At 45.0% G+C, this 26,102-nt stretch overlaps 1 protein-coding gene across 10 annotated transcripts in view; it reads left to right on the forward strand.

The window, feature by feature from the left end:
• The window catches only part of CTPS2 (CTP synthase 2), a 161,934-nt gene that overhangs the window by 23,605 nt on the left and 112,227 nt on the right, over nucleotides 1-26,102 (forward strand). For 6 of the 10 annotated variants that reach the window (XR_008319739.1, XM_053310854.1, XM_053310855.1 and 3 more), the window contains exons 2-4: nucleotides 6,022-6,227; nucleotides 18,786-18,956; nucleotides 21,162-21,262. Coding sequence is in view for 9 of the 10 variants with exons in the window: in XM_053310854.1 (XP_053166829.1) it covers nucleotides 6,022-6,227; nucleotides 18,786-18,956; nucleotides 21,162-21,262 (478 nt within the window). In the remaining variant the exon portion in view is untranslated. Of the gene's footprint in view, nucleotides 1-11; nucleotides 705-1,561; nucleotides 1,760-1,792; nucleotides 2,030-2,886; nucleotides 2,965-6,021; nucleotides 6,228-18,785; nucleotides 18,957-21,161; nucleotides 21,263-26,102 lie in introns of those variants that run through there. The other 4 variants (XM_053310852.1, XM_053310857.1, XM_053310851.1 and 1 more) reach the window with 4 other exon arrangements.

A 26,102-nucleotide genomic window follows, 5' to 3' on the forward strand; every position in this document is an offset into this window, starting at 1 on the left:
CTCTCTACTTCTCCAAACGGAAAAGACGGCTAGGAAAAAGCCCGCAGATGCCTGCTGTTTCCGGGCTGAGATCGTTTCAGCAAAATCAGTCTTTTTGTGAATAACGTGTTGTAGTATAAACGTTTGTAGACTACAGACTACGTGGACTGTAGTCCACAAAAACATCTGGTGAAGAGGAGGACTGTAGTTTGACGAAAGCGTACGCTACAATAAATGTGTTAGTTTTCAAGGTGGCACAAAGTCCTCTGTTGTCCTCTTTGTAGATTGTCGCACTTCTTCGAAAGAACGCTCAAGATTGTGTGCATACACGACCGGAGACTAAAAATCTGCTTTATGAGACATGTAGTCTGACCCTATACATGTAAGCTTCATTGCCCAGCCTTAAATGTTTTCTAACATCCTTTCTCTGCACGCAAAGTTCTGCGGTCGTGACCAGCCATTCTATATTAATTGCGGCTCAATAGATGCAGCTAACTTCAGTTTCGATCCTGAAGCGAGTAATCACCGATTCCGAAGGAACCAGGCTGCACGAGTCCCGCTGGAGTTTTATGCAACAGGACAGGAGTCTAAAGATCTTTAACCGAATAAAGAAGGAAGCAATTTCGCGTGCAGTTGCAGAACTGTGGTCGAAAGTCCGCACAAAGAATTCTTAATATAAATTCCAACATAATCCAGGCCCCACAGTGGAATATAAATTATACCGGGTAATGGGACTGCATATGTCTTTTGATAATGTTATGATATAATTGTGTACGAATGATATGTGTCAAATATCTCCTATGCCAGGACAGCAAAGATGGCCTGATGCAATAAGTGGCAGAGGCAGCTGGGCTCGGGTTAGCAGGTTCTGTGAGCATGTCTTACAGTCTTTTCTGTTTCTGCATCATTGTGCTACTGCTTTTTTCCTTTCCCATTTCTTTGCTGTGTGAATAGCTTTGTAAAGTTTTTGTTGTTGAAAAAAGCGTTTCTGGCTCAGTAGCCCACAGGCAAAACTGTCCCTCCTGTGATCCTGGATATTGTGAATGAGTGCGTGCTTGTATCTGGTAGCTTGTATCTAATCTATGTAAAGCGGGTTATTTGCTAACTGGGCAAAGAGGCACCTTTTAAAAGTGGTGATTCTCTTTATTAGGCAGGGCCAGGGAGAGCAACTGGTCTTATCCAACCCTAGCACAGTACCCCTCCAGTGACTGTTGCTGGTGTCTATCTTATGTTTCTTTTAAGGCTGTGAGCTCTTTGCGGACAGGGATCCATCTCATTTGTTTCTTATTTCTCTGTGCAAACCGCTTTGGAAACTTTTGTTGAAAAGCGGTATAGAAATATTTGTTGTAGGAGCGACATCTTTGTACGTGTATTTGTCTATCAGCTCTATGTCCCGAAGAAGGGCACCCACCCTAGGACTTAATATGAGCCAGAGGTAAATAGACTTGTCTCTTGGAGTGTGTAGAGTGCATCCCCCTTCACCTGCATAAGAAGCCAATGGGGCGGCTAGTCTGAAACAGCCCGAGCCGCGCCACTCCTCCCATCAGTAGCTTTTCGTTCCCCTTCAACTTGTTCTCTCTTCTCATCGAATTCTTCGCTCTCTAAAGGAGGCAGAGCCTGAGCGCAGCTTTCAGGTCCCCCAGCGGTCACTGGAGAAACCGCTTGCTGCGGGCCCGAGAGGCGCGGCCGTCTCCTTCCCACTGATCCCCGAGGGACGCGGCCGGGGAGGAGGCGGAGGCCGGCAAACTTGCCCACCGAGAGGCACGACGGCGCTGTCGAGGTAAGCGGCCTCTTTGCGCTGGGATGCGGGATAGTTTAGCTGCAGTGCTACGACAAGTCCCCGCTCCACTTGAGTGAGGCGGAGGGCCCCTGGCGGCGGTCATGTCGCGAGCAGGGCTGGTTCCTCTGCGTTTCTGCCGCCGCCGCCGCCGCGACGAGACTGGCGCGCCGCCATCCCATAGCCGTGGCGACAGCGGCGACTTGAAGCCTCCTTCTCGTGGAGGCAGCTCAAGCTTGGGGCTTCCGTCTTTCCTACCCAGCCGCCCCCCAAGTGAGTTAACAGGTGCAGACTTGGGACTTGCCCCCTTCCTAGAGTGATTTGGGGGCAATAATAGACCCACAGCCTAGATACTATTTTATTGTTTTAAATGTCTTGTTTTCAAAGGGTTCTGACCTTTTAACAGCTGCACCACAGGCGATCGTCCACAGTCACACACATGGGGGGGGGGCTTCTGGCAAAGGAGAGAGGGTATTAGTTCAAAATGGGGCATAGTTTAGGGGAAGGGGAATAGAAAAGCCACCCCCAAACTGTGACATACGTATTTTATTCAGCTGGTGAAGCGTAACCCATAGCTTCACGTTGACATTTTTAGAAAGTCTCACCGATTGAATTTCTGGCTATCATGCCTCACACAGGTTTCCTGCTGGGGGAGCAGTAGACATGCAGCTCCAATGGTTTTTCTTTCTTTCAATGAGCCATGCAAAAGCTCAAGCTTGCTTTCTAACTAGAAGCCGATTGTGTCCTCCCGGCCCACAGAGTTTGTATTAGAGAAAAGATGTTTTGCACATGCTCAGAAACATTCCCATGAAAAAGATGTACCAAAACTGAGTTTATTTCCAAAAGATTGGATTTTAAGGACATAAATTAGAACATTACAACACCAGAGTGTCCCTTTCTTTTTTAAAAACACTAATCTGGCATAAAGCCATTAATCAATTAATTAATCAACAATAACGTATTCTTTAATGCCTTCTCTATTAAAGAATAAGTTACTGTTGATTAAGAGTAAAACCCTGATTCTATCTATATATATAATTCTCCTGAGTGTGCCTTGGAATGTGCATCCCAGCGCCCAGCTGATTGGCTGGGCTTCAGACGGGCCTGATTGGCTGAAGGCAGTGCACCCAGGAGCATTGGTTGCTGCGCCAGCTGCAGGCCTGGCTGTAGAGGCCAGAGGCAGCGGTGGGCCCAGCCCAGCTGTGGAGGTAAGGCTCAGGAGTGGGGGGGGGAGAGAAAGGGGGGGCAGAAGTAGTGATGGGGAGAAGAGGCGTCTCGGCCTGGGAGACTGGGGCAGAAGTGGGGACAGGTAACCCCTGGCCCCAAAGAGTGCACAGACGCTCTGAGCGGGGTTGGCTAGTATTTACTAATATGGATTAGAATCCTCTAACGATATGTGCAGGTGCAGTGTTTCTGCAAGGAGTTCAAGACCCTATGCATGATTCCCCTCGCCGCCACCACTTTAACTTCACAATCACCCTGTGCAGGGCGCTTTCCAGATTGCACTCTGTTCAGCAGTAAAATGCTTCGGCTTGGCAGCAGGCCTCCTCAACTTAGGACCCCCAGCTGTTTTTGGACTACAGCTCCCATAATCCCTAGCCGTAGTGGCTAATAGCCAGGGATTATGGGAGTTGTAGGCCAACATCTGCAGGAGGGCCAAAGTTGGCTGGTCTTACTTGGCAGGATCATTTTGAAAACGTAAATAACTCGCGCAACCCTCCTACAACGGGGAAATACAGCTATTTATTAGCATATGCAACATTGTTGGACTAAAATGCAAGGATAAAATCCAAAAGAAGGCAACAGATATGTGAATGGCACCTTGCTGACTGCACAGGGACTGCAATGTCGAAAACACAGGCAGTACAGAAGAGCACACTTACTGAACTGTAGTGACACTGTTGTAGCATGTAATCTGGAAAGTGCCACTATATGTTCTCTCCACTGGTTGTTGTTGCTGTTTGTCTTATGTTTCTTTTTAAATTATGAACCCTTTTGGGAAAGGCAACCCCTCTTATTTTCTATGTAAATCACTTTAAGAACTGTTGAACAGTAGTATATAAATATTGGTAATAGCAACCTGAAAGAGTAACTAGCTCAAGGTTACCTAGGAAGCTTTAAAGCTGAGTGTGGGCTGATAATCATGCATAGAATTAGGCTTTGAAGTTGAGTATGTACACATCTAACACATACACATGGTTTATCTTGCCAAGTTGGGAACCTCTGGTCTAAGATACCTTAAAGACAGGCTCTGCACATGGCAGTAGGCATTCAGAGGCAAAGGGGGCCCTTTGGCTTGATCCTCAAGCTCAAAGGCGGGGCTCAAGTTTAGACAATTTTTTGGCACGAAACAAATTTCACAACTTGTTTCTATGTGTCATCATTTTGTTATTATGGTTGGGGCCCTCAAAAGCTGGAAGTAGCCTGTGCCTCTCTAGACCTCTGAGAAGGCCTGGGCCTGGCCATGTGACTCTGCTGGCCAGCTGAGATATTCTCTCTCGATGTCATCACTTGAAGTTCAATTAGTGTGCATGTGGGACAGGGTCTTTTCCATGGTGACCCCCCAGACTCTGGAACTCTCTATTAAAGGTAAAGTTGTGCCGTTGAGTCGGTGTCAACTCCTGGCAACCACAGAGCCCTGTGTTTGTCTTTGGTAGAATACAGGAGGGGTTTACCATTGCCATCTCCCGTGCAGTATGAGATGATGCCTTTCAGCATGTTTCTATATCGCTGCTGCCCAATATAGGTACTTCCCATAATTTGGGAAACATACCAGCGGGGATTCGAACTGGCAGCCTCTGGCTTGCTAGAGAAGTCATTTTCCGCTGTGCCATTAGGTGGTCGAACTCTACTGCAGGGAATTAATAATGTTCCACCCCTTACAGCTTTTAAGAAGGTTTTTAAATCCTATTTTATTCTGCCAGGCCTTTAGTGTACGAGAGGCCTCTGTAATGAATTGGTGAGCTGATGCTGCTTCTTTGATGCTCTTATTTGTCAAGTACAATTTTATTGTCATTCAACATGTGCTTTTGAGATGCTTTAATTTACGTTGTTAGCTGCTTTGGGGCCATGGGTGAAAGGAAGAGAATAAATTGGAAAATAAATAAATGTGGCAGAAACTGCACTGTTGCCACTGGAGTGCCATGAATAAGAAAAGCGCAGCAGGCTTTTCTTCATCTAGACAGCTGTTAAATACCATAGTGAGCAGAGAAGAGAGAACAAAATGTACATAGGACAAATTATTTTTTCTCAAACCAGAACATACCCCAGCTACAAATTGTGGCTGGGGATGATGAGAGTTGTAGTTTAGCAACACCTGGGGTACCAAAGGGTGGGAACCCCTCTCCCTAGATGAAAACCATATAGGACTTTTAAAGTTGTTGAACTGGAACCAGAAATAGATGGGAAGCCAGTACAGTTCGTAATCATATGCTCTGATCGAGTGCCCCCCCCACACCAATAATCTGGCTGCAGTATTTTTAACCAGTTTTTGTTTCTGAATGCTTTTCAAGTGCAGCTCTACGTAGAGTGCATTATAATAGTGTACACAGGACTTGACTAATGCTTGGGTGACGGTGACTGGGTCTTATTTCCCAAGAAAGGGTCACAGTTGTCACACAAGCTGAAGCTAGTCACGGTGGCCACCTCTTCTGCACTTAAGTGAGAAAGCAGTCATCAAATATTCCTGACCAATAGTTAAGCAGTACTTTAAAAAATCTTTTATCTGTAATAAAGTAACAATGTATTTACGATAATGACTTCTGGTTTTCTCTCGAAGGTTAGCCAAAAAGAGTTTTGTTCATTAATGCTAATAAAACAGTTTTCTCCTCCTCAATTGTTATTGTTAATAAGCTAAAAACATTTCCATATTTGAAAAAATGGAAAAATAAAGTGACCATATGACTTAATGTGGAAAAACCAGCTGTTTATCATTTAAACAAACTGTATTCATACAGGACATTGCTTTATTGCATTGGCAAACATTTGTTTTGTTTTTAACAATAGATAACATTAATATAACACTTAGAATGTTCAGAGCACTCTACATTCATTACTACATTTTATCCTGCCCATTATCTTGGCAATTTTTGCAACAAGCTTGTAAAGCAGGTGAGTATTATTATTCAAATATTGCAGGTTGGGGCTGGGATGAGGGATTGTGCTTTGCCTAAAGCCATCAAGGGCAGTTGTAGCTGTAGTAGTAGTGGTAACTTCAGAGTATTTCCTAAGTTCATTTTTAACAAATTAACTTTTCAATTTTTTAGATTTCCGGAGCGAAACTTAAGGTGTACGCTTAATTATCCCATGAAGTATATCCTGGTGACTGGTGGTGTCATCTCAGGCATCGGTAAAGGAATTATTGCAAGCAGCATAGGCACGATCCTGAAATCATGTGGTTTACGAGTTACTGCAATCAAAATAGATCCTTATATTAACATAGATGCTGGAACCTTCTCACCATATGAGCATGGTATGAGCGCAATACAAATCTAATTGGTACTTCCTCTTTTTTGAGAAATAGGTCTCTTTTGGAAGTTGAAGTTTGAAATGTCTGCTTCTATATAGGCTCCAACAATGCATCTGTGTATGGTTACCTGAAAGCAAGTACATAAGTGTAACTTGCTTTCAAATGCTTAGGAGTGCAGCCTAAGTTGCACACTTAGAATATATTAGTGTGGTCCAAGGATTCAAAGGTCTGATTCATATATACATGTTCATCATTTACTGATTGCAGCATCAAGCAGTGATTTGCATGTGTCAGCACAAATCAGACACATAGAGAGAACCTCGGTGGTACCTTACATTCTCAAGGACAGTATTTTTATTTTTATTTTTAAAGAGGAGTCAGATGCAAGACATCAAGTTCTGGGTAACCAAATGATGTACATGCATTTATGAACTCATCTGGAACAATTTTTCAGGAAAATGAACAAATTCCAAATTAACAATCTTATCCTGGATTTGTTTGCTTGTGCAGTGAATCCCAGGGCCCTTGCTCAGTGCAGTGGGTCACTTTCAGCATTTGCTTAGGTTGTGGAACCTGTGTACTTTGCTCATCTGACCAGTTATATGAGATGAAAAGAGAAATAAAAATCCCTAATAATTCAGAAGCTCTTTTTCTTACTTTAACCCTAGTTTATCTTCAGATCTACTTCTTGTATTGTATAAATCACTAGAGGCACAGTCCTCCTCCCTTCCCCTTGTTAGCATGCCATAGAGGTCATTCTGGAGATGGGAGTTCTGCACTTGCCATTTTGTATTCTCATACAGTCCTCAGTTAGCCACTCTGTCAAAAACTCCACAACTTCAGAATGAGACATGAGAGACAAACACATATCACCTGCACTAAGACCCACCCTGCTTCTCCATGTACATGTGCCGAGTGGGAGCAGAGAAGAAACAGGATCCTTGTACCAGAAAGTACTACTGCCAGACAGTAGCAGAAAGTAATTTTAAGGCAGCTGCTGAAACATTTGCAATTGCTTTTGCACTGCATGCTTTAAAAAATGCTGGTATGGTTAAATTAAGCAGGGTAGAATTCTAGGGTTATGAAAGGGCTCTGTATACTTGGTAATACTATTGATTTACTCATCACAAAGAGAGAGAGAGTTCATACGTTCCTGGCTATATCTGATGTCAAAAGTAATAATTTTAACAATCTTGCTCTTGATCAAATGTTGATTGTGGGTTACTAATTAGGGTTTTCTTTGGGAGGCAGAGTCAAGAATGAGCTCTGTTTTCTTTCCATCTGCTGTGCAGTTCCTTTTGTTTCCAAGAAATGGAGATTATTGAAACCTTATTCGGTAAAATAACTGATGTGTAAACAGAGTCAGATAGTCAGTTTGAAAAACAGTGTAATTGCTAAATGTAATTTTTTTGCCAGTTTGCTTGCTCAGGATCTTGATTTTTGCTGTGGCAGAATAAAATGGGCGGTGGGGGTGCGGGGTCTAATTGCATACCTGCCAACATGTCTTCATTCACAGGAATGGGAAAATAGGGATATGTTGCTAGGTATGCAATTGGTTCATCTTGTTCTGCAACTATATTGCAATGTTTTTAGTCTAAACAGGAGGGGTTATTTGTTCCCAGAAGATGCATACTTTGCTGCAATCCCAGTTATTTTGAAATAACTGGGATTTAGTGTCACTGAAGTCTCAAGGAGATAAAATATGTGATTTGTGCATTGTCATATGTATGCATTCTAAAGTATTTATTTTTATTTTTAAAAATCGCACACAAGGAGACTTCGAGGAACATATTAAACATATTTCCTTCTCACTTTGATTTTGTAACATCTTCCTGCTTGTATCTCTTTGTTCCTCATATGTTGAACAGTTAAGGTAGCTGATGCCTAGGGCTTTCTTCAGCACTAGCTTAACCCACGCAGAGCATCTGCATGCTAGTACTTGATTGCTCCCCTCACCTCAGAGATCCCTCCACCCTCACCTGAGCCGCACTCCTGCTCCTCCTGCTCCTCCATCCGGTTGCTTCCATCCCCCTCACTCCTCATGGTCACTCCTCCATCCCTTTACTCCATCCCCTTCACCCCTCTTGTTTGCAGCTGCAGCATTGCTGGTGCCTATTGGCCAAGGTGCAGCCTCATATCCTCAGAGACCTCCTCACCTGAGCCCCACTCCTGCTCCTCCTGACAGGAACAGCAGCAGAAGTTGACCAGGCCCTTCCTTACTGCCGCCTCCGACATGACTGCTCATTCCCCTCAGGCCTCTGACAGGCCCGGGCTCGTCCCATGCCTGCCTGACTCCCTCTGCCAATGGCCCAAACAGTAGCAGTGGTTGACTTGGTAGCCCCAAACAGCAGCAGTGGTTGACTGGGCCCTTCCTTGCTGCTGACACCATGGCCACTCGTTCCCCTCAGGCCGCTGACAGGCTCGGGCCCATCCCTCGCCCTTCCTTCTTTCTCTGATCCCCTCCCTTTCTCTCTCTTTCTCTCTCCTTCACTCGCTTTCCTCCTCTGTCTTCTTTCTTTCTTTCTTTCTTTCTTTCTTTCTTTCTTTCTTTCTTTCTTTCTCTCTCTCTCTCTCTCTCTCTCTCTGTCCCTTCCTGAGTTAACAGATCTTGTTCATCTTGTTTCCTCATCTAATTCACACAGCGGCAGCCTCCTTCTCCTGAAGAGGCTCTTTCCTCCCTCACGACCCCTCTCTCCATAGGCCCCTGCCCACTATCCATATATATATTCCTCTCCTCTACAATCAAGAACATCTTCCGACCAGTAACAGTTGCATTCCAACTGACCTTAACCATCACAGGCTCTTCCTCCCTATCTGCATATGGAATCCCCACTGCCCGATCAGGTGCTTTTGCTTATGAACTCTCGTGAGAACTGCCACGCACGGGATTAGCCGCGGGTATGCCTTAGATAATTAAATATATAGAAGTGCAAAGATATTGCAACCCCTTGGGTCTAAGGAATTGGTGCAGAACAGAAGATGTAAAATGGAGATAATCTTTCTCACACACAGGGGAAAATTAGACTGGTCAGACATTGAACTAGCATCTCTAGAATATGTAGCCACTTTGAGAAAGCATTGTTGAAGGTGCCAGCTCCCAGTTGCCGTAACTTGCTCATACAAAATGCTAAATACTTGAGAAATGTATGTAACCTTGTCAGAAAAGGTGCTGAGGGAAGGGAGCTATCACAAATCATGACTGGCTAGTGCTCCAAGCCTAAATTTGTGGATCCCTGCTTATAAAGGATGTCTTCTAGTTTTTTCCAAGAAGAAGAAAAATTAAGCTGATGAAGAAAACTCATAACAAAATTCAAATAAAACTCATTTTATTTTTAAAATATAGTTTTAAAACCTATATACCACCTTGCTGCTATTAATGTACAAGCAGTGTACAACAAGGCAAAATTGCCTCAATTTCTGTATATAATACACTAAAGTCATATTTGGCAAGCCTCGCCCGCACAGTGCTTTACCAACCAGAGGTAACAGAACAGAAGCACTGTGGTAATTGGGCAGTGGGGATTCCATCTGCAGATAGGGAAAAGAGCAGTGAGGAAGGGCAAGTGAGTGAGCAGGTGGGGATGGGGGCAAGTGAGTGAGTGGGGAGGGGGCAAGTGAGTAGGGAGGGGGTGAGTGAGCGAGCAGGGAGAGGGTGAGTGAGAGTGAGCAGCTAACATTGAGCAATAAAGCAGGGGCTGTGGCAGGGGGCCAGGAGAGCAACAAAGTCCTAGTGCACTGATGATCTGTGCGGGTTCAGCTAGTTCAACATAAAGCACCCACTATTATAAAAAGAATGTTAATAATCCTCCATAAAAAGTTCAAAACAAACCATACAAATAGCAGTAGGTAAGCCTATGTTGTTAATCTCGTACCCCCCAAATAATTCAGAATGGAAGAGAAGGTTTTATCACCTACCTGAAACATATAATGATATAATCTGGTTGTACAGTCACTTGTCACTGTCTTCAGAATAAAAGCAGATATTGATAGTTTAATCCCCCAGAAGTGTGGTCCAACTGTCCTGTGGGATGGCTTTTGTAGCAGAGAACTATAGTGGGGGGGGGAGGGGAAAGTTCTCCTTGATTACTGAAATGTTTCCTGCTGTGCTTTGAGTCTAGGTAATAACCGATATTCCTTTGATTTCTATTCAACATGGGAAGGTCTTATTCACCATAGGAGTCAAATTCAATGTTTAAGTCTGTCAGGTTCAAAGCATAGGATCTAGCCCCTTTGAAGAACTCCCTTTTAACATTTCCCTCATGTTAAGTCACCTTGGATAACAGTAACACCAGGAAGCGGCATTATTTCAGATGAGAGTGATGGGTGACAGGAAAAAGTGTTTAAGTAAATGATGAAACAAGGCTGGATTCAGAAATTCCAGCTCTTCAGTGTTATGCTTTTGGTCTAACATTTCATCATTTTAAATGTCTACAATTGTCCATATTTATTTATTCATTTCTTATTTATTTATTTAAAAGATGCATGCCCCACCTTTAAGGTTAAAAACCTTGTAAGAAAATCAAAACAACATTTAAAGCACAATAAAACAGCAATACAAAACAAAAACAATGAAACAGTGTAGTGATCAGCTGCCCCTCCTTCTAAAGAGTTAACTGGAAGTGAACCCTGTCTTGACTGACAGGCTGGTAAACTCCAGGGCTCAGCCAATCAGCTCACCAGGTAGATGGGACCTAGAGAGCTGTTGCCAGGAAGAAGGGAGTTCTTTGTGAGAGAAGAAGCTAGGCTGGAGGTACTCAGAAGGACATGTGGCTGGACAGGTTGGCTGCAGTATAATAACTCTGCAGATCCTTGAAAGACAGGAGGGCAGGAAGCTTGAATTCTCACCAGGTGTTTGGTGAGTTCAAGGCAAGCAGCCAGGGTTTATGGCTGTGGGAAGTTTAGTCTAGGAAAGGTTTTAGTTAGACTTTCTGTTAGGGGTTGTTATATTTATTTGAGGTGTGTCCTTTTGTATATTCCTGATACTGTTCTATTATTGTTTACATGTAATGTAATTAAAATAAGAAACAATAGCCTACGCCCATCCTACCTACAACAGACTCTATAAACATCTAAGCGTGCATTAAGACAACCTATTTTTGTAAACCTACTAAGTATTCTTAACTGTATCTAAGAGCTAGAAGCCTCAGCCGGAAGCAGTCTGTAGTAATTGAATAAAACTGTGGGGTTTTATTAGTCTTTTTTTTTTTTACAAGCCTCTCCTAGTAGGTTTTTAACTCAGGAAAGGTGGGGGGCAAAGGGAGACTTCTCTTTGTATAGGCTTGCATGTGGAAGATTTTTATGCTTATCCAGTAGCAAAATAAGAGTTTTCCCTGGGATCCCACCCCAATCCCAGGGAGGTTTAAGCTTTGTCGATAAGAGGGGTGGTGGTGGCAGCATTTTGAACCTACTGATAATACAGAAAGGTTTTAGGAAAAGCTTAGCCAGGCAGCTCATCAGGGATGATTCAGAATTTATTTTCCTCACGTGAGCTTGCTCTGAGACAAAGGCTTTAATCCACTACAAACAGTGATCACAGGGGAAAAAAGAATATTTTAATTCAGGTTAAAATATTTAACTAAAATCTTTGTGGAATAAAGAGTTCTTAACCATTCATGTAAAAGAAGATAACACAGGGGTCTAGTGGACCTCCCCAGGGAGTAAGTTCTAAAGCTGCAACGTGACCAGCAACAAAGCTCTGCCACTGGTTCCTGCCAATCTCACTTGTATCTATGATGGGTCAGAGATCAGGACTTGCAGGGTTTTCAGTAGGCTCTGGGTCCTGTGATATAGTAGGCTTGTTCACACAACCATTTGGAGGTGGTAGCACTGCTACCTTGTAACTCCCATACAACCAGAACCTCTGTTTGGATTTGCATACCCAGCACCCAGAAATCCAGGGCTCATTGAAATAATAAGAACCCAGAAATCCAGGGCTCATTGAAATAATAAGAACAGCCCTGCTGGATCAGGCCCAAGGCCCATCTAGTCCAGCATCCTGTTTCACACAGTGGCCCACCAGATGCTGCTGGAAGCCACAGGCAGGGGTTGGGGGCATGCCCTCCCTCCTGCTGTTCTCCCCTGCAACTGGTACTTGGAGGCATCCTGCCTTTGAGGCTGGAGATGGCCCACAGCTCTCCAACTAGTAGCCATTGATAGACCTCTCCTCCATGAAGTTATCCAAACCCTTCTTAAAGCCATCCAGGTTGCTGGCTGTCACCACATCTTGTGGCAGAGAATTCCACAAGTGGATTATGCATTGTGTGAAAAAGTACTTCCATTTGTTGGTCCTAGATTTCTCGGCAATCAATTTCATGGGATGACCCCTGGTTTTAGTGTTATGGGAGAGGGAGAAGAATTTCTCTCTATCCACTTTATAGACCTCTATCATGTCTCCCCGCAATCATCTTTTTTCTAAACTAAGAAGCCCCAGGTGTTATAGCCTTGTCTCATAAGAAAGGTGCTTCCTTGGTTGCCCTCTGCGGCACCTTTCTCAGTTCTACAATGTCATTCATTCATTCATTTATCTAACTAACTTATTTCTATACTGCCCAAAACTTACATCTCCGGGCGGTTTACTCTGATCATCTTGGTTGCCCTCTTCTGCACCTTTTCCAGTTCTACAATGTCCTTTTTTAGATGTGGTGACCAAAATTGTACGCAGTACTCCAAGTGTGGCTGCACCATAGTTTTGTATAAGGGCATTATAATATTAGCAGCTCTACGATGTCCTTTAGATGTGGAGACCAGAATTGTACGCAGTACTCCAGGTGTGGCCGCACCATAGTTTTGTATAAGGGAATTATAATATGAGCATTTTTATTTTCAGTCCCCTTCCTAATGATCCCTAGCATGGAATTGGCCTTTTTCACAGCTGCTGCACATTGAGTCGACACTTTCAACGAGCTGTCCACCATGACCCCCTCTCCTGGTCAGTCACCGAAAGCTCAGATCCCATCAGCATATACTTGAAGTTGGGGTTTTTCGTCCCAATATGCATCACTTTATACTTGCCAATACTGAACTGCATTTGCCACTTTGTCGCCCACTCACCCAGTTTGGAGAGATTCTTTTGGAGCTGCTCACAATCCGTTTTGGATTTCACTACCCAAAAGAGTTTGGTATCACCTGCAAATTTGGCCACCTTGCTGCTTACTCCTGCTTCTAGATCATTTATGAATAAATTAAAAAGCACCGATCCCAGTACAGATCCCTGGGGCACCCCACTTCTTACTTCCCTCCATTGTGAAAACTCTCCATTTATACCTACCCTCTGTTTCCTGTCTTTCAACCAGTTAGCAATCCACACATGTACTTGTCCCCTTATCGCATGACCGCTAAGTTTCCTCAGGAGTCTTTGATGAGGAACTTCGGCAAAAGCTTTTTGGAAGTTCAGGTATACTATGTCAAGTGGATCACCTTTATCCACACACTTGTTGACACTCTCAAAGAACTCCAAAAGGTTGGTGAGGCAAGATTTACCTTTGCAGAAGCCATGCTGGTTCACTCCCAGCAGGGCCTGTTCTTCTAGGTGCTTTACAATTTTATCCTTGAGGATGCTTTCCTTCAGTTTGCTTGGAACGGACGTTAAGCTAACTGGCCTGTAATTTCCCGGACCACCCCTGGATCCCTTTTTGAAAATCGGTGTTGTTTGCTACTCTCCAGTCCTCTGATACAGAGCCCGATTTCATGGATAAGTTATATATTTTAGCAAGGAGGTTGGCAATTTCACATTTGAGTTTTTTGAGGATTCTTGGATGGATGACTTAGCTGACCATTACAGCTGAGACCTATCCTTTTAATAAACTATCTAATAAACAGATAATAATAAACAGATAATAAACTACTTCTAATAAACTATCTCTAAATACTGTAAACAGCCAACAAAAACAGTATGAAGATAGAAAGTCAGAAGGGGAAGGGGCACTTCACAGTGTATTGCACAAAGTGCCACATGTATGACTATTTGCCCCATGGGTAGAAGTCATGGGTGTGTGCTCGGTGCAAGGAGCTCCTGGCTCTCAGGGAACAAATTCATTCCTTTGAGACCAAGGTGGCAAATCTGGAGAAGCTCAGAGAGACAGAGAGGCATGTGGACAAGACCTTCAAGCTGAAAGGGAAAATCAGGAGAGTCACTTCACTCCAGAGTGCATGGCGTATACTCAGAACCACAATACTAGAAGCCCAGTTAGACTGTATACCCAAAGGAGGAAAGATGCCACTAAGTCCAGGAGGATGCCAGCATGGCTAACAGGTACCATCAAGGAAGCCATAAAAGGGAAGAAGACTTCTTTCTGAAATTGGAAGGCTTGTCCAAATGAAGAGAACAGAAAGGAACACAAACTCTGGCAAAAGAAATGTAAGGTGACAATAAGGGAGGCAAAAAGAGAGTTTGAGGAACATTTAGCCAAAAGTATCAAGGGGGATAACAAAAACTTCTTTAAATACATCAGAAACAGGAAACCTGCCAGGGAGTCAGTTGGACCATTAGACAATAAGGGAGTGAAAGGGATTATTAAGGAGGATATGGAGGTTGCAGAGAAGCTAAATGAGTTTTTTGCGTCCGTCTTCACAGCAGAGGATACTGAGCATATATTTATTCCTGAACCAGGTTTTTTAGGGATGGAGGCTAAAGAACTGAGTCAGATAGAAGTGACAAGAGATGATGTTCTAAACTGTCTCGAAAAACGGAAAACTAACAAATCACCTGGGCCAGATGGTATCCATCCAAGAATCCTCAAAAAACTCAAATGTGAAATTACCTTTTCCAAGAATATTAGGGATATGAGGGAGGGATTTGTACTTAGCCTTTCCCAAGAATATTAGGGATATGAGGGAGGGATTTGTACTTAGTTCTCTTCTCCGCCAGGCTCTTTGTGATCACAGGGGTTTGTTCCAGGCTCCCCTGCAAACTTTCCGCTAAACTCCTGCAAAACTCCTTCGTCCTGTTTGCTATCCCTGTCCGCTATGCTCTGTTCGCTATGCTCTCGGGCCTTCACCTCTTATGAAGAGAGTAGTCTTCCAACTGAGACACAGAATGTGATCAAAAGAATTTCAAAGTAATGTGGGGCCTCCCCCAGCCCTAGCTGACTCCACCCCCTCCAGGCATGGACAGAGTAAAACACTGGAGTTTGCTAGCCCTGGAAATTTTTAGCCCTGGCCCCTTGCTCTGCCTCACTGTGGATTATCCTCCAAACATGCCCCCGCCTTCTCAGCATGCACTGAGAAAGCATTTCCAGAAGCCTGGGAAAACCGCATGATGGCAGCATCTGCTCCATGCTGACTGCTCTGGCCACAGAACTCTATGGTAGCCGTGCGAGGGTGGGCAGTACGGCACAGCATTCTTCCCAATTAAAAAGCTACTTGTGCTCACATGGCAGGGGAGGGGGATTAGGTGATTACTCTTATCTTCTTTTACTCCTCCATCAGTTAAGAGCACTACCCAAGCTGTGTTGGAGGGATTCCTGTGGTTCAACACGAGCATGAATAACTGAGTTTATTACCTCCTAACCTGAAACTGATGGTTGTGAGAACAGAAGTGTTGCTGCTAGTGAGTAGCCTTTTAAGAGTAGGGGCCTGTCTGTACATAAGAACATAAGAACAGCCCTGCTGGATTAGGCCCAAGGCCCATCTAGTCCAGCATCCTGTTTCGCACAGTGGCCCACCAGATGCCGCTGGAAGCCACAGACAGGAGTTGAGGGCGTGCCCTCTCTCCTGCCATTGCTCCCCTGCAACTGGTACTCAGAGGCACACCCTTGAGGCTGGAGGTGGCCCACAGCCCTCTGACTAGTAGCCATTGATAGACCTCTCCTCCATGAAGTTATCCAAACCCCTCTTAAAGCCATCCAGGTTGTTGGCTGTCACCACATCCTGTGGCAGAGAATTCCACAAGTGGATCACGGACAGGCCTGCCACTCAGAGTGTGAGAGAAGATTATTTGTCCAGCATGGACTGTAGATCATTGATTATACATGGTTTTAGCTTGGATCTATAGGTGACAATCAGTGGTGTTATGACAGTTTTCCTTCTGAGTCTGTCCTGTTGTTCCTGGTACCAGTCTATCCCTGCCAGTCTGTTTCTTCACATCATTGAGCAAGTATTGTGGTTTTAGGAATGCTTAGTGTGAGTCCCAGTCTCAGCCTTTTCTATGTGGAGGAGGTGGGTGCTAGGTGTTGAAGATATGTATGACATCAAGTCTCCTTTAAATTGGTATCTTGGGCAATGTGATAGAAAAGGGAGGTAATACTTAACTGTGCTTGGTGCAAGACTGCAGATGGGAAATGGAATACTGCTTAGGGTATGTGCAAACCAGCTCACTTTGAGCCAGGCTTGGCATTGAGCTGGTCCACTTTGGGTGGTCTTCTGAACTAGACCATCCCCTGGTTAAAAAAAAATGGCTTGTGGGCCACCTCGGGGTTTACTTGTAAAGGGGAATCTGGCGAGGATTCCTCTTTACACGTACAGGGAATTCCTTACACTAAATGGAGGTGGGGGGTGGGAAAGAAGTATTTACCTTAATAATTAAGGCGGCAGGGACAGGGGAGGCTGTGGCGGCGGCTCCACCAACATCCCTACCAGCCTCCCAAATGACAGTCCACGCAGAGTGGCCTCTGTGCATGTGCAGAGACCCTGTAGCAGATTTAATCCAGCCTTTGTCTCAGAGCAAGCCCACATGAGGGGAAGAAAAATGCTGAATCATCCCCATGCTTTCTGAACAAAGGCTGCTTCCCCAAACATTCCTCTACTTAGTAGCTTATTCACTGCCACCACCAACCATTTATGAACATAGTTTAACCTCCACACCCTGGACTTGGGTGGAATTCCATGGAAAACTCTCCTTATTACTGAAAAAGTACAAAAACCTTCTACGTGCAAGCTTGCACATGGTCAGAAAACTTGATAGCTGAATGATCAAATTGATGTATGTTTGCACCAGAGTATACCCCTTTCCAGCCCCCCCTTTCCTGAATTAAAAATCCACTCAAAGAAGCTTGTTGAAATTGCAAAGAACAAAAAAAGAAAAATAAACTTTTTTCAAAATACTACAGACTATTTCCGTCTGAGGCTTTCTCAGCTTTTAGTTGCAGGTAAAAATAGAAGATTACAAGGTTCCTTCCCCAAAAGCATTCCAGCTGATATTGTAGTGGCACACTTTAAAAATCGTGGTTACCCAGTTGCAAAGAATATGGATGTAAGAAAATATAAAAGTCCCCTTAAAAGTTTACAGAGACTTTTGCAGTGCCTTGGATGGGTGGGCAGTGCCAGGCTATGATTTCTTAGCTTCGTTATGTTACAGGCACACAGTCCTAGACCAGTTGCATGGATATACAGTGCACACGAAAGGAAAAGGTCGAACGCAAACTAACAAACTGTTCCCTAGGCTAAACTTCCAGAAGCTAAAAGCCCTGGCTTCCTCCCTCCTTGAACTCACCCCAAACTCCAGGAGAGAATTCAAGCCCCTGCAGTCTTCCTTTCTGCAGCCATTTTCCTGGTCACACATCCCTAGCTTCAACTGAACAAAAAACCCTCTCTCTTCCTGCCTCATGGCCCTCTAGGTTCCACCTGCTTGGTGCTGATTGGTTGATCCCTGGAGGTCACCAGCCTGTCAGTCAAGAGAGGGTTCACTGCCGGTTCACTCTTGAGGGGAGGAGAAGGGCTGATCAGAGGTTGATCGTTACAGGCCAGAATCGGCCACGACTGTCATTTGGGAGGCCAGCGGGGGAGGGGTTGAAGGAACCCCTGCCTCCTCCTCCATTGTCTCCACCGTCCCCAACAACTTTAGTAAGGTAAATACTATTTTCCTCACCCAATTTAGTGTGGGGAATTTCCTTTACTTCTGAAGGACAATCCTCATCACATTCGTCTCTACAAGTATAACACCCGAGCCAGCCCACAAGCCATCTCAGTCCAACTCAATGGCTGGACTGGGCCAGACCTGATTTGGCCGAGCCTGAAGCCGATCCAAGCCAGCCAAAAGGCCAGCTTGCACCCCTAATACTGCTTTAACAGCTCCTTTTCCTTCTGAAGGATGTTAGGAGTGGGTTGAGAGATCTGAAGGAGCTCATTCTGCGGCTGCTCATCACCCTTGTAATTGGGATTAGTGGTTGGGAAATAGACTATGAGGTGAGGGCTTGCCAGCAGCAGCAAAGAGACCTGGGATCGCATACAGGGCCTTCATGAGAAGAAAAACAGGTGCAGCCCACGAACAAACCACAGTTAAGAGTAACTGAAATAAGGTGCACCAATCTATTTGTTCCATAAACCTTAGTGAAAATTAATGGTGTCTCCCATTGGATCCAGATACCATTCCAGTGGTGTCTGAACCCACCTAACATGTATTTCCCCCCTTTTAATATGACTGTACTATTTCTTTCCTTTATTATTTTCTATCCTAATATGGATTTTTGGGAGGGTATTTTAAAAGGTATATGCCTGTTTTCTAGAGATCTGGACACCTACTCCTATTTCCTCTACCCGCATTAATTTACAATAGATCCTTTTCAGTACTGAAAACATGTCATTAAATAAATATATATTACTAAAAACATTTCTTTGTTTCTTCAGGTGAAGTTTTTGTACTAAATGATGGTGGAGAAGTTGACTTAGACTTGGGAAACTATGAAAGATTCTTGGACATTAACCTTTATAAAGATAACAACATAACCACTGGAAAGATCTATCAACATGTTATCAACAAAGAGAGGCATGGGGATTATTTGGGGAAAACAGTTCAAGGTGTGTTTGTATTCTTCATATGCATGTAGATGTTTTTATTTATCACATTTGTATCCTCAGACATTGTTCTTGTGGATCATCCCATTTCATCCTCACAACAGCCTCTGTGTGTTAAAGGCCACTGGTGTTTATTACAGATTTGAACCCAGGTCTTTCCAGTCCACTTATTATACTATTTATAAACTGTGCGGTGTAATTGTCAAAGGTTACTACTACTACTACTGCTACAAGAAACAGTTAAAGTACATTACTTGTAAACAGGGTTCAAGCTCAAAAACCACATGTCTAGAAGATTTGATTAATGGAATAATCTTTGCAGGACTGATATAATTAGCCAGATATTCAGTTCTGTTTATTATGTTGACTGTATAACCTGTTCCATACAGAAGCATGTTTTTAAATACCATGCAAAGGTACGATTCACATACAAATTAAGAGTAATACTGATGGTACAGAACACAATTCATGCTACCATAAAATTTATTTTTCTTGTTTATTCATCATACTTTAGAGTCTTTGAAGGACATATGCAGACTTGGATATAAAGCAAATATTATCTATCTATCTATCCATCCATCCTATTTATATACTGCCTGTGGTATATAGGCAGTGTACATCTCTAGGTGGTGTACACATCTCTAGGTAGTGTACACAATTTAAAACAGAACAAATATAAACCAGAGTCAAAACAGAACAATTTCACAAAATAAAAAGTTAAAACAATCTCATGAGATAAAAACAATTGAACTATTTAAAATAAATTTCAGTTAAAAGGCTGAGAAAACAGGTGCCTTGAGGGTCTTCCTAAAAGCAAGCAGAGAAGGAGATGCTCTTATTTTGACAGGGAGCACATTCCAAAGCCCTGGGGTAGCCACAGAGAAGGCCTGGTCCGAGTCGCCACTAAACAGGTCAGTGGCAACTGTAACCAGACCTCTCCAGATGATTTTAATAGGCGACAGGGTTCATGCTGGAGAAGGTGCTCTCTTAAGTACCCTGGACCCAAGCCATTGAGGGCTTTATAGGTAATAACCAGGACTTTGTATTTCACTCTGAGACATAGCAGCAGCCAGTGCAGTTCTTTTAAAATCGGTGCTATCCAGTCCCTTCGGATTGTCCCAGAGACCAGTCTGGCTGCTGTATTCTGTACCAATTGTACAGTTTCTGGACTACGTACAAAGGCAACCGCACATAGTGTGCATGGCAGTAGTCAAGCCTGGAGGTTACCAGCATATGTACCACTGTATGCCATATTTTTAAAGTTTCCCTGCTAATTGAGCAAAAAGACAACTTTTAAAGTGAGTGCACCTTAGAGAGTACCTTCTTCGGTCTGATCCCCTCCACACGCTAAGATCATCTGGGGAGGTCCGGCTCTATTTGCCACTGGTTCGTCTGGTGGTGACTCAAAGGCAGGCCTTCTCTGTAGCCACTTCTGGACGGTAGAATGCACTCCCTGCAGAAATTCCTGCAGATCTGAATTCTTTATTGTCATTTTGGGGAGCCCTAAAGACCTATTTCAGGGATGGGGAACCTTGGCACTCCAGCTGTTTTTGGACTACAACTCCCATAATCCCCAGCCACAGAGGCCAATAGCTAGGGATTATGGGAATTGTAGGCCAACATCTGCAGGAGTGCCAATGTTCCCCATCCCTGACCTATTTGTTTGGCCTGGCCTTCCAGGGTTTTACACTGTTTTAAAAGGTTCTTAATGTATTGGGTTTTTAATAAGGTTTTGAATTGTTTTATTTTTTAGCTGTATTATTGTATTTAAATTTCCACCCCTGTTTTGTTCATTGATTGATTTTAACTGTTTTGTGGTATTTGTAAACCGCCCTGAGCTATTCTGTAAGGGCGGTCTAGAAATCAAACAAACAAACCTCTTATATTTAGCGGGAGGAGAGCAACCGGCCCTATCCAACCCCAGCACAGCATCCCTCCAGGGGCTGTTGAGGGTGTCTAGCTTATATTTCTTTTTAGATAATGAGCCCTATGGGGACAGGCCACTATCTTATTTATGTATTATTTATTTTTCTTTGTAAACTGCTTTGATAACTTTGGTTGAAGAACGATATATAAATATTTGTAGTAGTAGTAAAGTCCAGTCTGATAGTGTTTCTCTGGATTTTTATTTATTTTTTTGTAAATAAAGCGATATCTTGGCAGTCATTTCTGACCTTTCCATGCATTAACGTTTGGCTTGTTTTGCAGTTGTCCCTCATATTACCGATGCTGTTCAGGAATGGGTAATGAATCAGGCAAAAGTTCCTGTGGATGGTGATAAGAAAGAGCCACAGATATGTGTAATTGAAGTGAGTATTAATGTTACATCTATAGAAGTGTGAATCAAAACGAGAACTATTTTAAATTGTAAACACCAAACATTTTTCCTCCTCCATTTTATGCTGTAATCCTAAAGGTTTGCTAAATAACTGCAGGCTACAGGGGCTGACATCCTGACTAAATTTACTCTAGTGAAGTATTGGGGCCTAACTACCAGGGGTAAGAATTATTTCAGCATAAGCAAATTCTTATTACAAACTCTAACAAAATGGCGAAGCTTATGTCAAGCAGTTAACTCCTATATTAAACTTATATTTGCCATACACCACTAGAAAGTTCAGCTGAAATTAAAAGGACAAGTTAGGCAAGCCTAGCTTGTCCTTTTAATTTCACTGGGACTCCCTCAAATAAATTTAGTCAGGATGCCAAATGGTGTTTGCGTGATCAAAGAGGCAAGTCTTGTGTGAGATGTCTGATCTTGCAGAAGTGAGGTTCACAAAGGAGGAAAAACATTTCTAACATTTTTATTAACATTTTTTTAAAAAAAATTAAAGACATTTCTAAGTCTGCAAGCCTCTGGTCAAGAGATGGTAGCAAGTGGATGGTTGTGTGAAGGGCAGAGGCCCTATCAGAAATAAAAAGGGCTTTCGCTTTTAATGAGCAGTAGTACACAACCCTCAAAAAGCCTTTGGGGAGTGCATCCAGTGGCAGATGAGGCCAGAAGACTTCAGGTGCTCAATTGATGGGCATGGTGCTTAACAGGCACAATTTCCTGGCATTTTGGAGCTTGAGAGAATATGGAGAGCCCTTAACATGTATTAAATTGAAAGGTTTTTTGGTAATGGAATATAGAGTTGATTGATATAGGTGAATTCTCCCAGTGGGGAGTGTCTCCTCGTGATTGACGAGTTGATCCTCCCCCCTGCCTGGAGACAGGACCAATACGTTTTTAGTACACGGAACCCCATCGGAGGATTCACCCCTTAAGACTCCAGTCTTCACCCTGTTTCGCTCGGAGCGGGAGCTCGTTTTAGTGCTCGGTGTGACTGTTTTTTCTTGTTGGCCTTTGTTTGGCTTGTGTGGTCTGTCTCTCCCTCCCCCGGCTTCCCTTGACATCCCAGCCATGAGCTCAGTAGGGAAAGGGAGATGGTTAGCACTGTTGTCGTGGTCCCCCTCACTCGGGCCTGATGCTTCCTGCACAGTGCCTCTAGCATGGCCGTGCAGGCAGGCAGCAAAAAGAGAGAGGCATTTCCCCCTCTCTCTAAGGATTCCACCGCTGCTTCTGTGTGCTGGCAGGAGTGGAGTGCTGTGGTCTCCGCCACTGCTCAGACAACAAAGAAAGGCAAGGCAATCTCTCATTCCCTCCATAAGGCAGCCACGAAGGGCAAGATAGGGAAGAGGTTGGCTGCGCTTGTTGGAGGACTCAGAGGCAGTGCACACGTCCAATGCCTGCTCTCTTCTGTTTGGCCGAGTCCCCCAATAATGTCTTCCTCCAGAGCCTCCATGGTCCCTAGGCAAACCCAGGTGAGTGCAGGTGGTGACAGCTCCTGCAGCCGGCCCTACCAGCAAGTAGGGGGGTGGGATTCAGAGGAGGAGGAGATCCCTGAGTGCTTTTTAGCACTTCTTAGAAGGATGGTGTCGGAGGAGCTCACAAGGAAGCAGGACACTCCTGTTCCCACCAATTCTCCTGTTTTTGCCAATTCTGAGGGCGGGATGCAGCCACCAACAGAGCCTCAGCTGGACAAAACCAAAAGGAGCACCACCAGAGGGCGCTCTGCTCATAAGTCTAGAATTGCTAAAGCACAGCCAAGCCATTCTTCTAGTGCACTGGGGCAGGGCTCTCCTTCCTCACATTGTGGGTCTAAAGGGAAAAGGCCCAAGCCCAACCAGCAGCCACTTGATTTGTCACCCCAGGGGCTGCTGATTCCAGAACTACCTAGTGTTCCTGACAATGATCCAGACACGGATGAATCTGTGTCTGACAATGAGAAGGAGGAACTCTCTGAAGAGGAGGCTGAGTTTTCTCAAAGTGTTTCCCATCATTTGTTTTCTTTTCAGGACTTTCCAGTCTTGTTACACAAGGCTAGAAAGATTCTTAAGCTTGGGGGCACTCTCCCCTTAGCACCTAATGAGACTGAATGGGATCCCGAAGTTCTATATAAGTCTAAGGAGGTACCGTGTTTCCCCGAAAATAAGACAGTGTCTTATATTAATTTTAGCCCCAAAAAATGCACTAGGGCAATTAGCGGTACATCAGAAATTACTGCTAGGTCTTACTTTCAGGGTAGGTCTTACTTTCGGGGAAACAGGGTAGTAGTGCCTTGCCCTCAGCTATTCTTAAACACCATTCAGATGGGACAGACCCGCTGAAGGGAAGCAGCCCCCTCCACCTGTGCGTAGCTGTTACATTGTGCCCAAGGCAGTCATGGACAAACTGAAAATTCCTCTGGTGGATGCAGAGGTCGCTGCCCTGGTCACGGGTGCTATTTTGTCCAAGGACAGACAACATTATTTAAAGAACCAAGAGGATGAAAAATGTGATGCGGCTCTTTGTCGGTCACATCCATCCTCAGGACAGAAAATACCTCCAGTTCTGTTACAATGGGTCTCACTTCCAGTATCAGACCCTCCCCTTTGGTGTGTCAACTGTACCTCATGTGTTCACCAAGGTCATGGTGGCACTTGTGGTGCACTTGAAGACCAAGGGGGTTCATTTACAGCCTTTCTTGGATGACATCCTGATCAGGTCACCGTCCATCCAGAGGAGCCTCAGGAATATCCAGGACACCCTGACCTGTCTGCAGGAGCAAAGGTACATTGTGAATTACCAGAAGAGCTCCCTGAGTCCTCTGACCCAGATTCTCCATCTAGGCTCCTTCATAGACACAATCAGGGGAGAGGTTTTCCCTTCCCCTGCCTTGGAGGTTAAAGATGATCCAAGCTTGTTGGGTGCTGCAATGTCATCCAAGGGCCTCCATTCCTTTCCTGAGCCAGTTGCAGGGAGCAATGATCTCCTCCATAGGTTTGACCCCCTGGGTAAAGTTTCATTTTTGCGGATTGCAGTGGGCCCTTCTACCCTGGCAGGGCAAGGTGACCCAGCAGTCCCAGCAAAAGCTAGTTCTCAGCAGAGAGGTGCTCTCCACTTTTTGCCAGCAGTTCAGGTCCAGATGACCATGGATGCCAGTCTGACGGGGTGGGGTGCCCACTGTCAGGCTCTCTGGGTTCAGGGCACCTGGTCAGCCTCTGAGAGGGCTCACAGCATAAATTGGCTAGAGCTCAGGGCAATTCAGCTAGCGCTGTAGCGGTTACTCCCCCAGGTGGTGCACAAGCCCACGCTAGTCAGGACAGACAACACAACTGCCATGGCCCACATGAATCGGCAGAGGGGCACAAGGACATGCTTTTTGATGCTGGAAGCGACTCTTCTACTCCTTGGGCAGAGTCCAACCTGGTGTCCCTGTCAGCGGAACATATAAAAGGGGAGTTGAATATAGTGGCCAACTGGCTAAGTTGGGCCCAGGTGGATCCATCAGCGTGGTTTCTGAGCTCTCTGGCCTTCTGGTTCATCATAAGGGAATTCAGGCTTCCAATCATATATCTCTTTGCATTCCCGGCAAATGCAAAGCTTCCCTGGTTCCAGATTCTATGCCCAGGGCACGGAAAGTGTGGCTCCATGGCCAAGCGGCCTATTTTACGCCTTTCCTCCGATGGCTGTTATTCCCCAGATGATACACAGGCTCTGTGTCTGAGCAGACATGATCTTGGTGGCTCCACATTGGCCTCGTCAGCCATGGTTTTTAGACCTGGTGGAGCTGTCTCTGGCTCCCTCCATGAGCGCGGGGGCAGACTCTCATCTCCATAGTCAAGGTCCAGTGTTCCACCTGGACCTGGAGTGGTTTAATCTCTTTGTTTGGAGATTGAGCAGAGCGTGTTAGCATATAGTGCTTATTTCTCTGGGGTTGTGGATACGATCATGGCCGCCTGCAAACCTTCCACTAAAAGTATATATCAGACTACCTGGAGGGCTTTTGTTAGGTGGTGTGATTCTCAGGCAATTTCTCCCCTAGCTGTTTCCGTGCCCCAGGTTTTGGCATTTTTTCAGTCAGGTCTGGACAGGGGACTTCGTCCCAACACCTTGAGGAGGCACATTGCAGCTATCACATCTGTGTTGCATTCTGAGATTGACCAAAGCCTAACTGATCATGCTCATGTCAAGAGTTTTTTGAAGAGTGCTTCTAATTAGGGATGTGCACGGAACCACGGAGGCGTGGTCCGGCACTGGGGGGAGTGTGGCTTTAAGGGTGGGGGGTATTACTCCCCCCCGCCGCTCTTCCCCCTCCAGCGCTGGACTTTTCTAAAACGTTCTTGGAGCGGCAGAGTTCCTCCCTGCCGCCCCTGCCCCCGTCGTTGTCTTCCAAGTTAACAAGCAGAAAAAGCTGGCGTCACGCATGCGCACGTGCCCGTCGCCGCCGCTTGCGCGCACAGGCCACATACGTGACGTATGTGGCGCATGCGCGCCAGCGGCATCAACGGGCATGCGCGTGCCGTGCCGGGCACATATGTGGCGCCAGCTTTTTCTGCTTGTTAACTTGGAAGACAACAACGGGGGCAGGGGCAGCAGGGAGGAACTCTGCTGCCCCAAGAACGTTTTAGAAAAGTCCAGCGCCGGAGGGGGAAGAGCGGCGGGAGGGGGAAGAGCGGCGGGGGGGAGCACTACCCCCCCCCGCCCTTAAAGATACACTCCCCCCCCCCGCTGAACCGCTGGACCGGCCAAATTCCAGACTGGTCCGGAGGCCTTTTGTATGGCCCCGGACCGGTCCGTGCACACCCCTACTTCTAATCTGAACCCACTCACAGTGCACAGGTTTC

This window comes from Hemicordylus capensis, chromosome 3, assembly GCF_027244095.1.
Source record: "Hemicordylus capensis ecotype Gifberg chromosome 3, rHemCap1.1.pri, whole genome shotgun sequence".
Lineage (NCBI taxonomy): Eukaryota > Metazoa > Chordata > Lepidosauria > Squamata > Cordylidae > Hemicordylus > Hemicordylus capensis.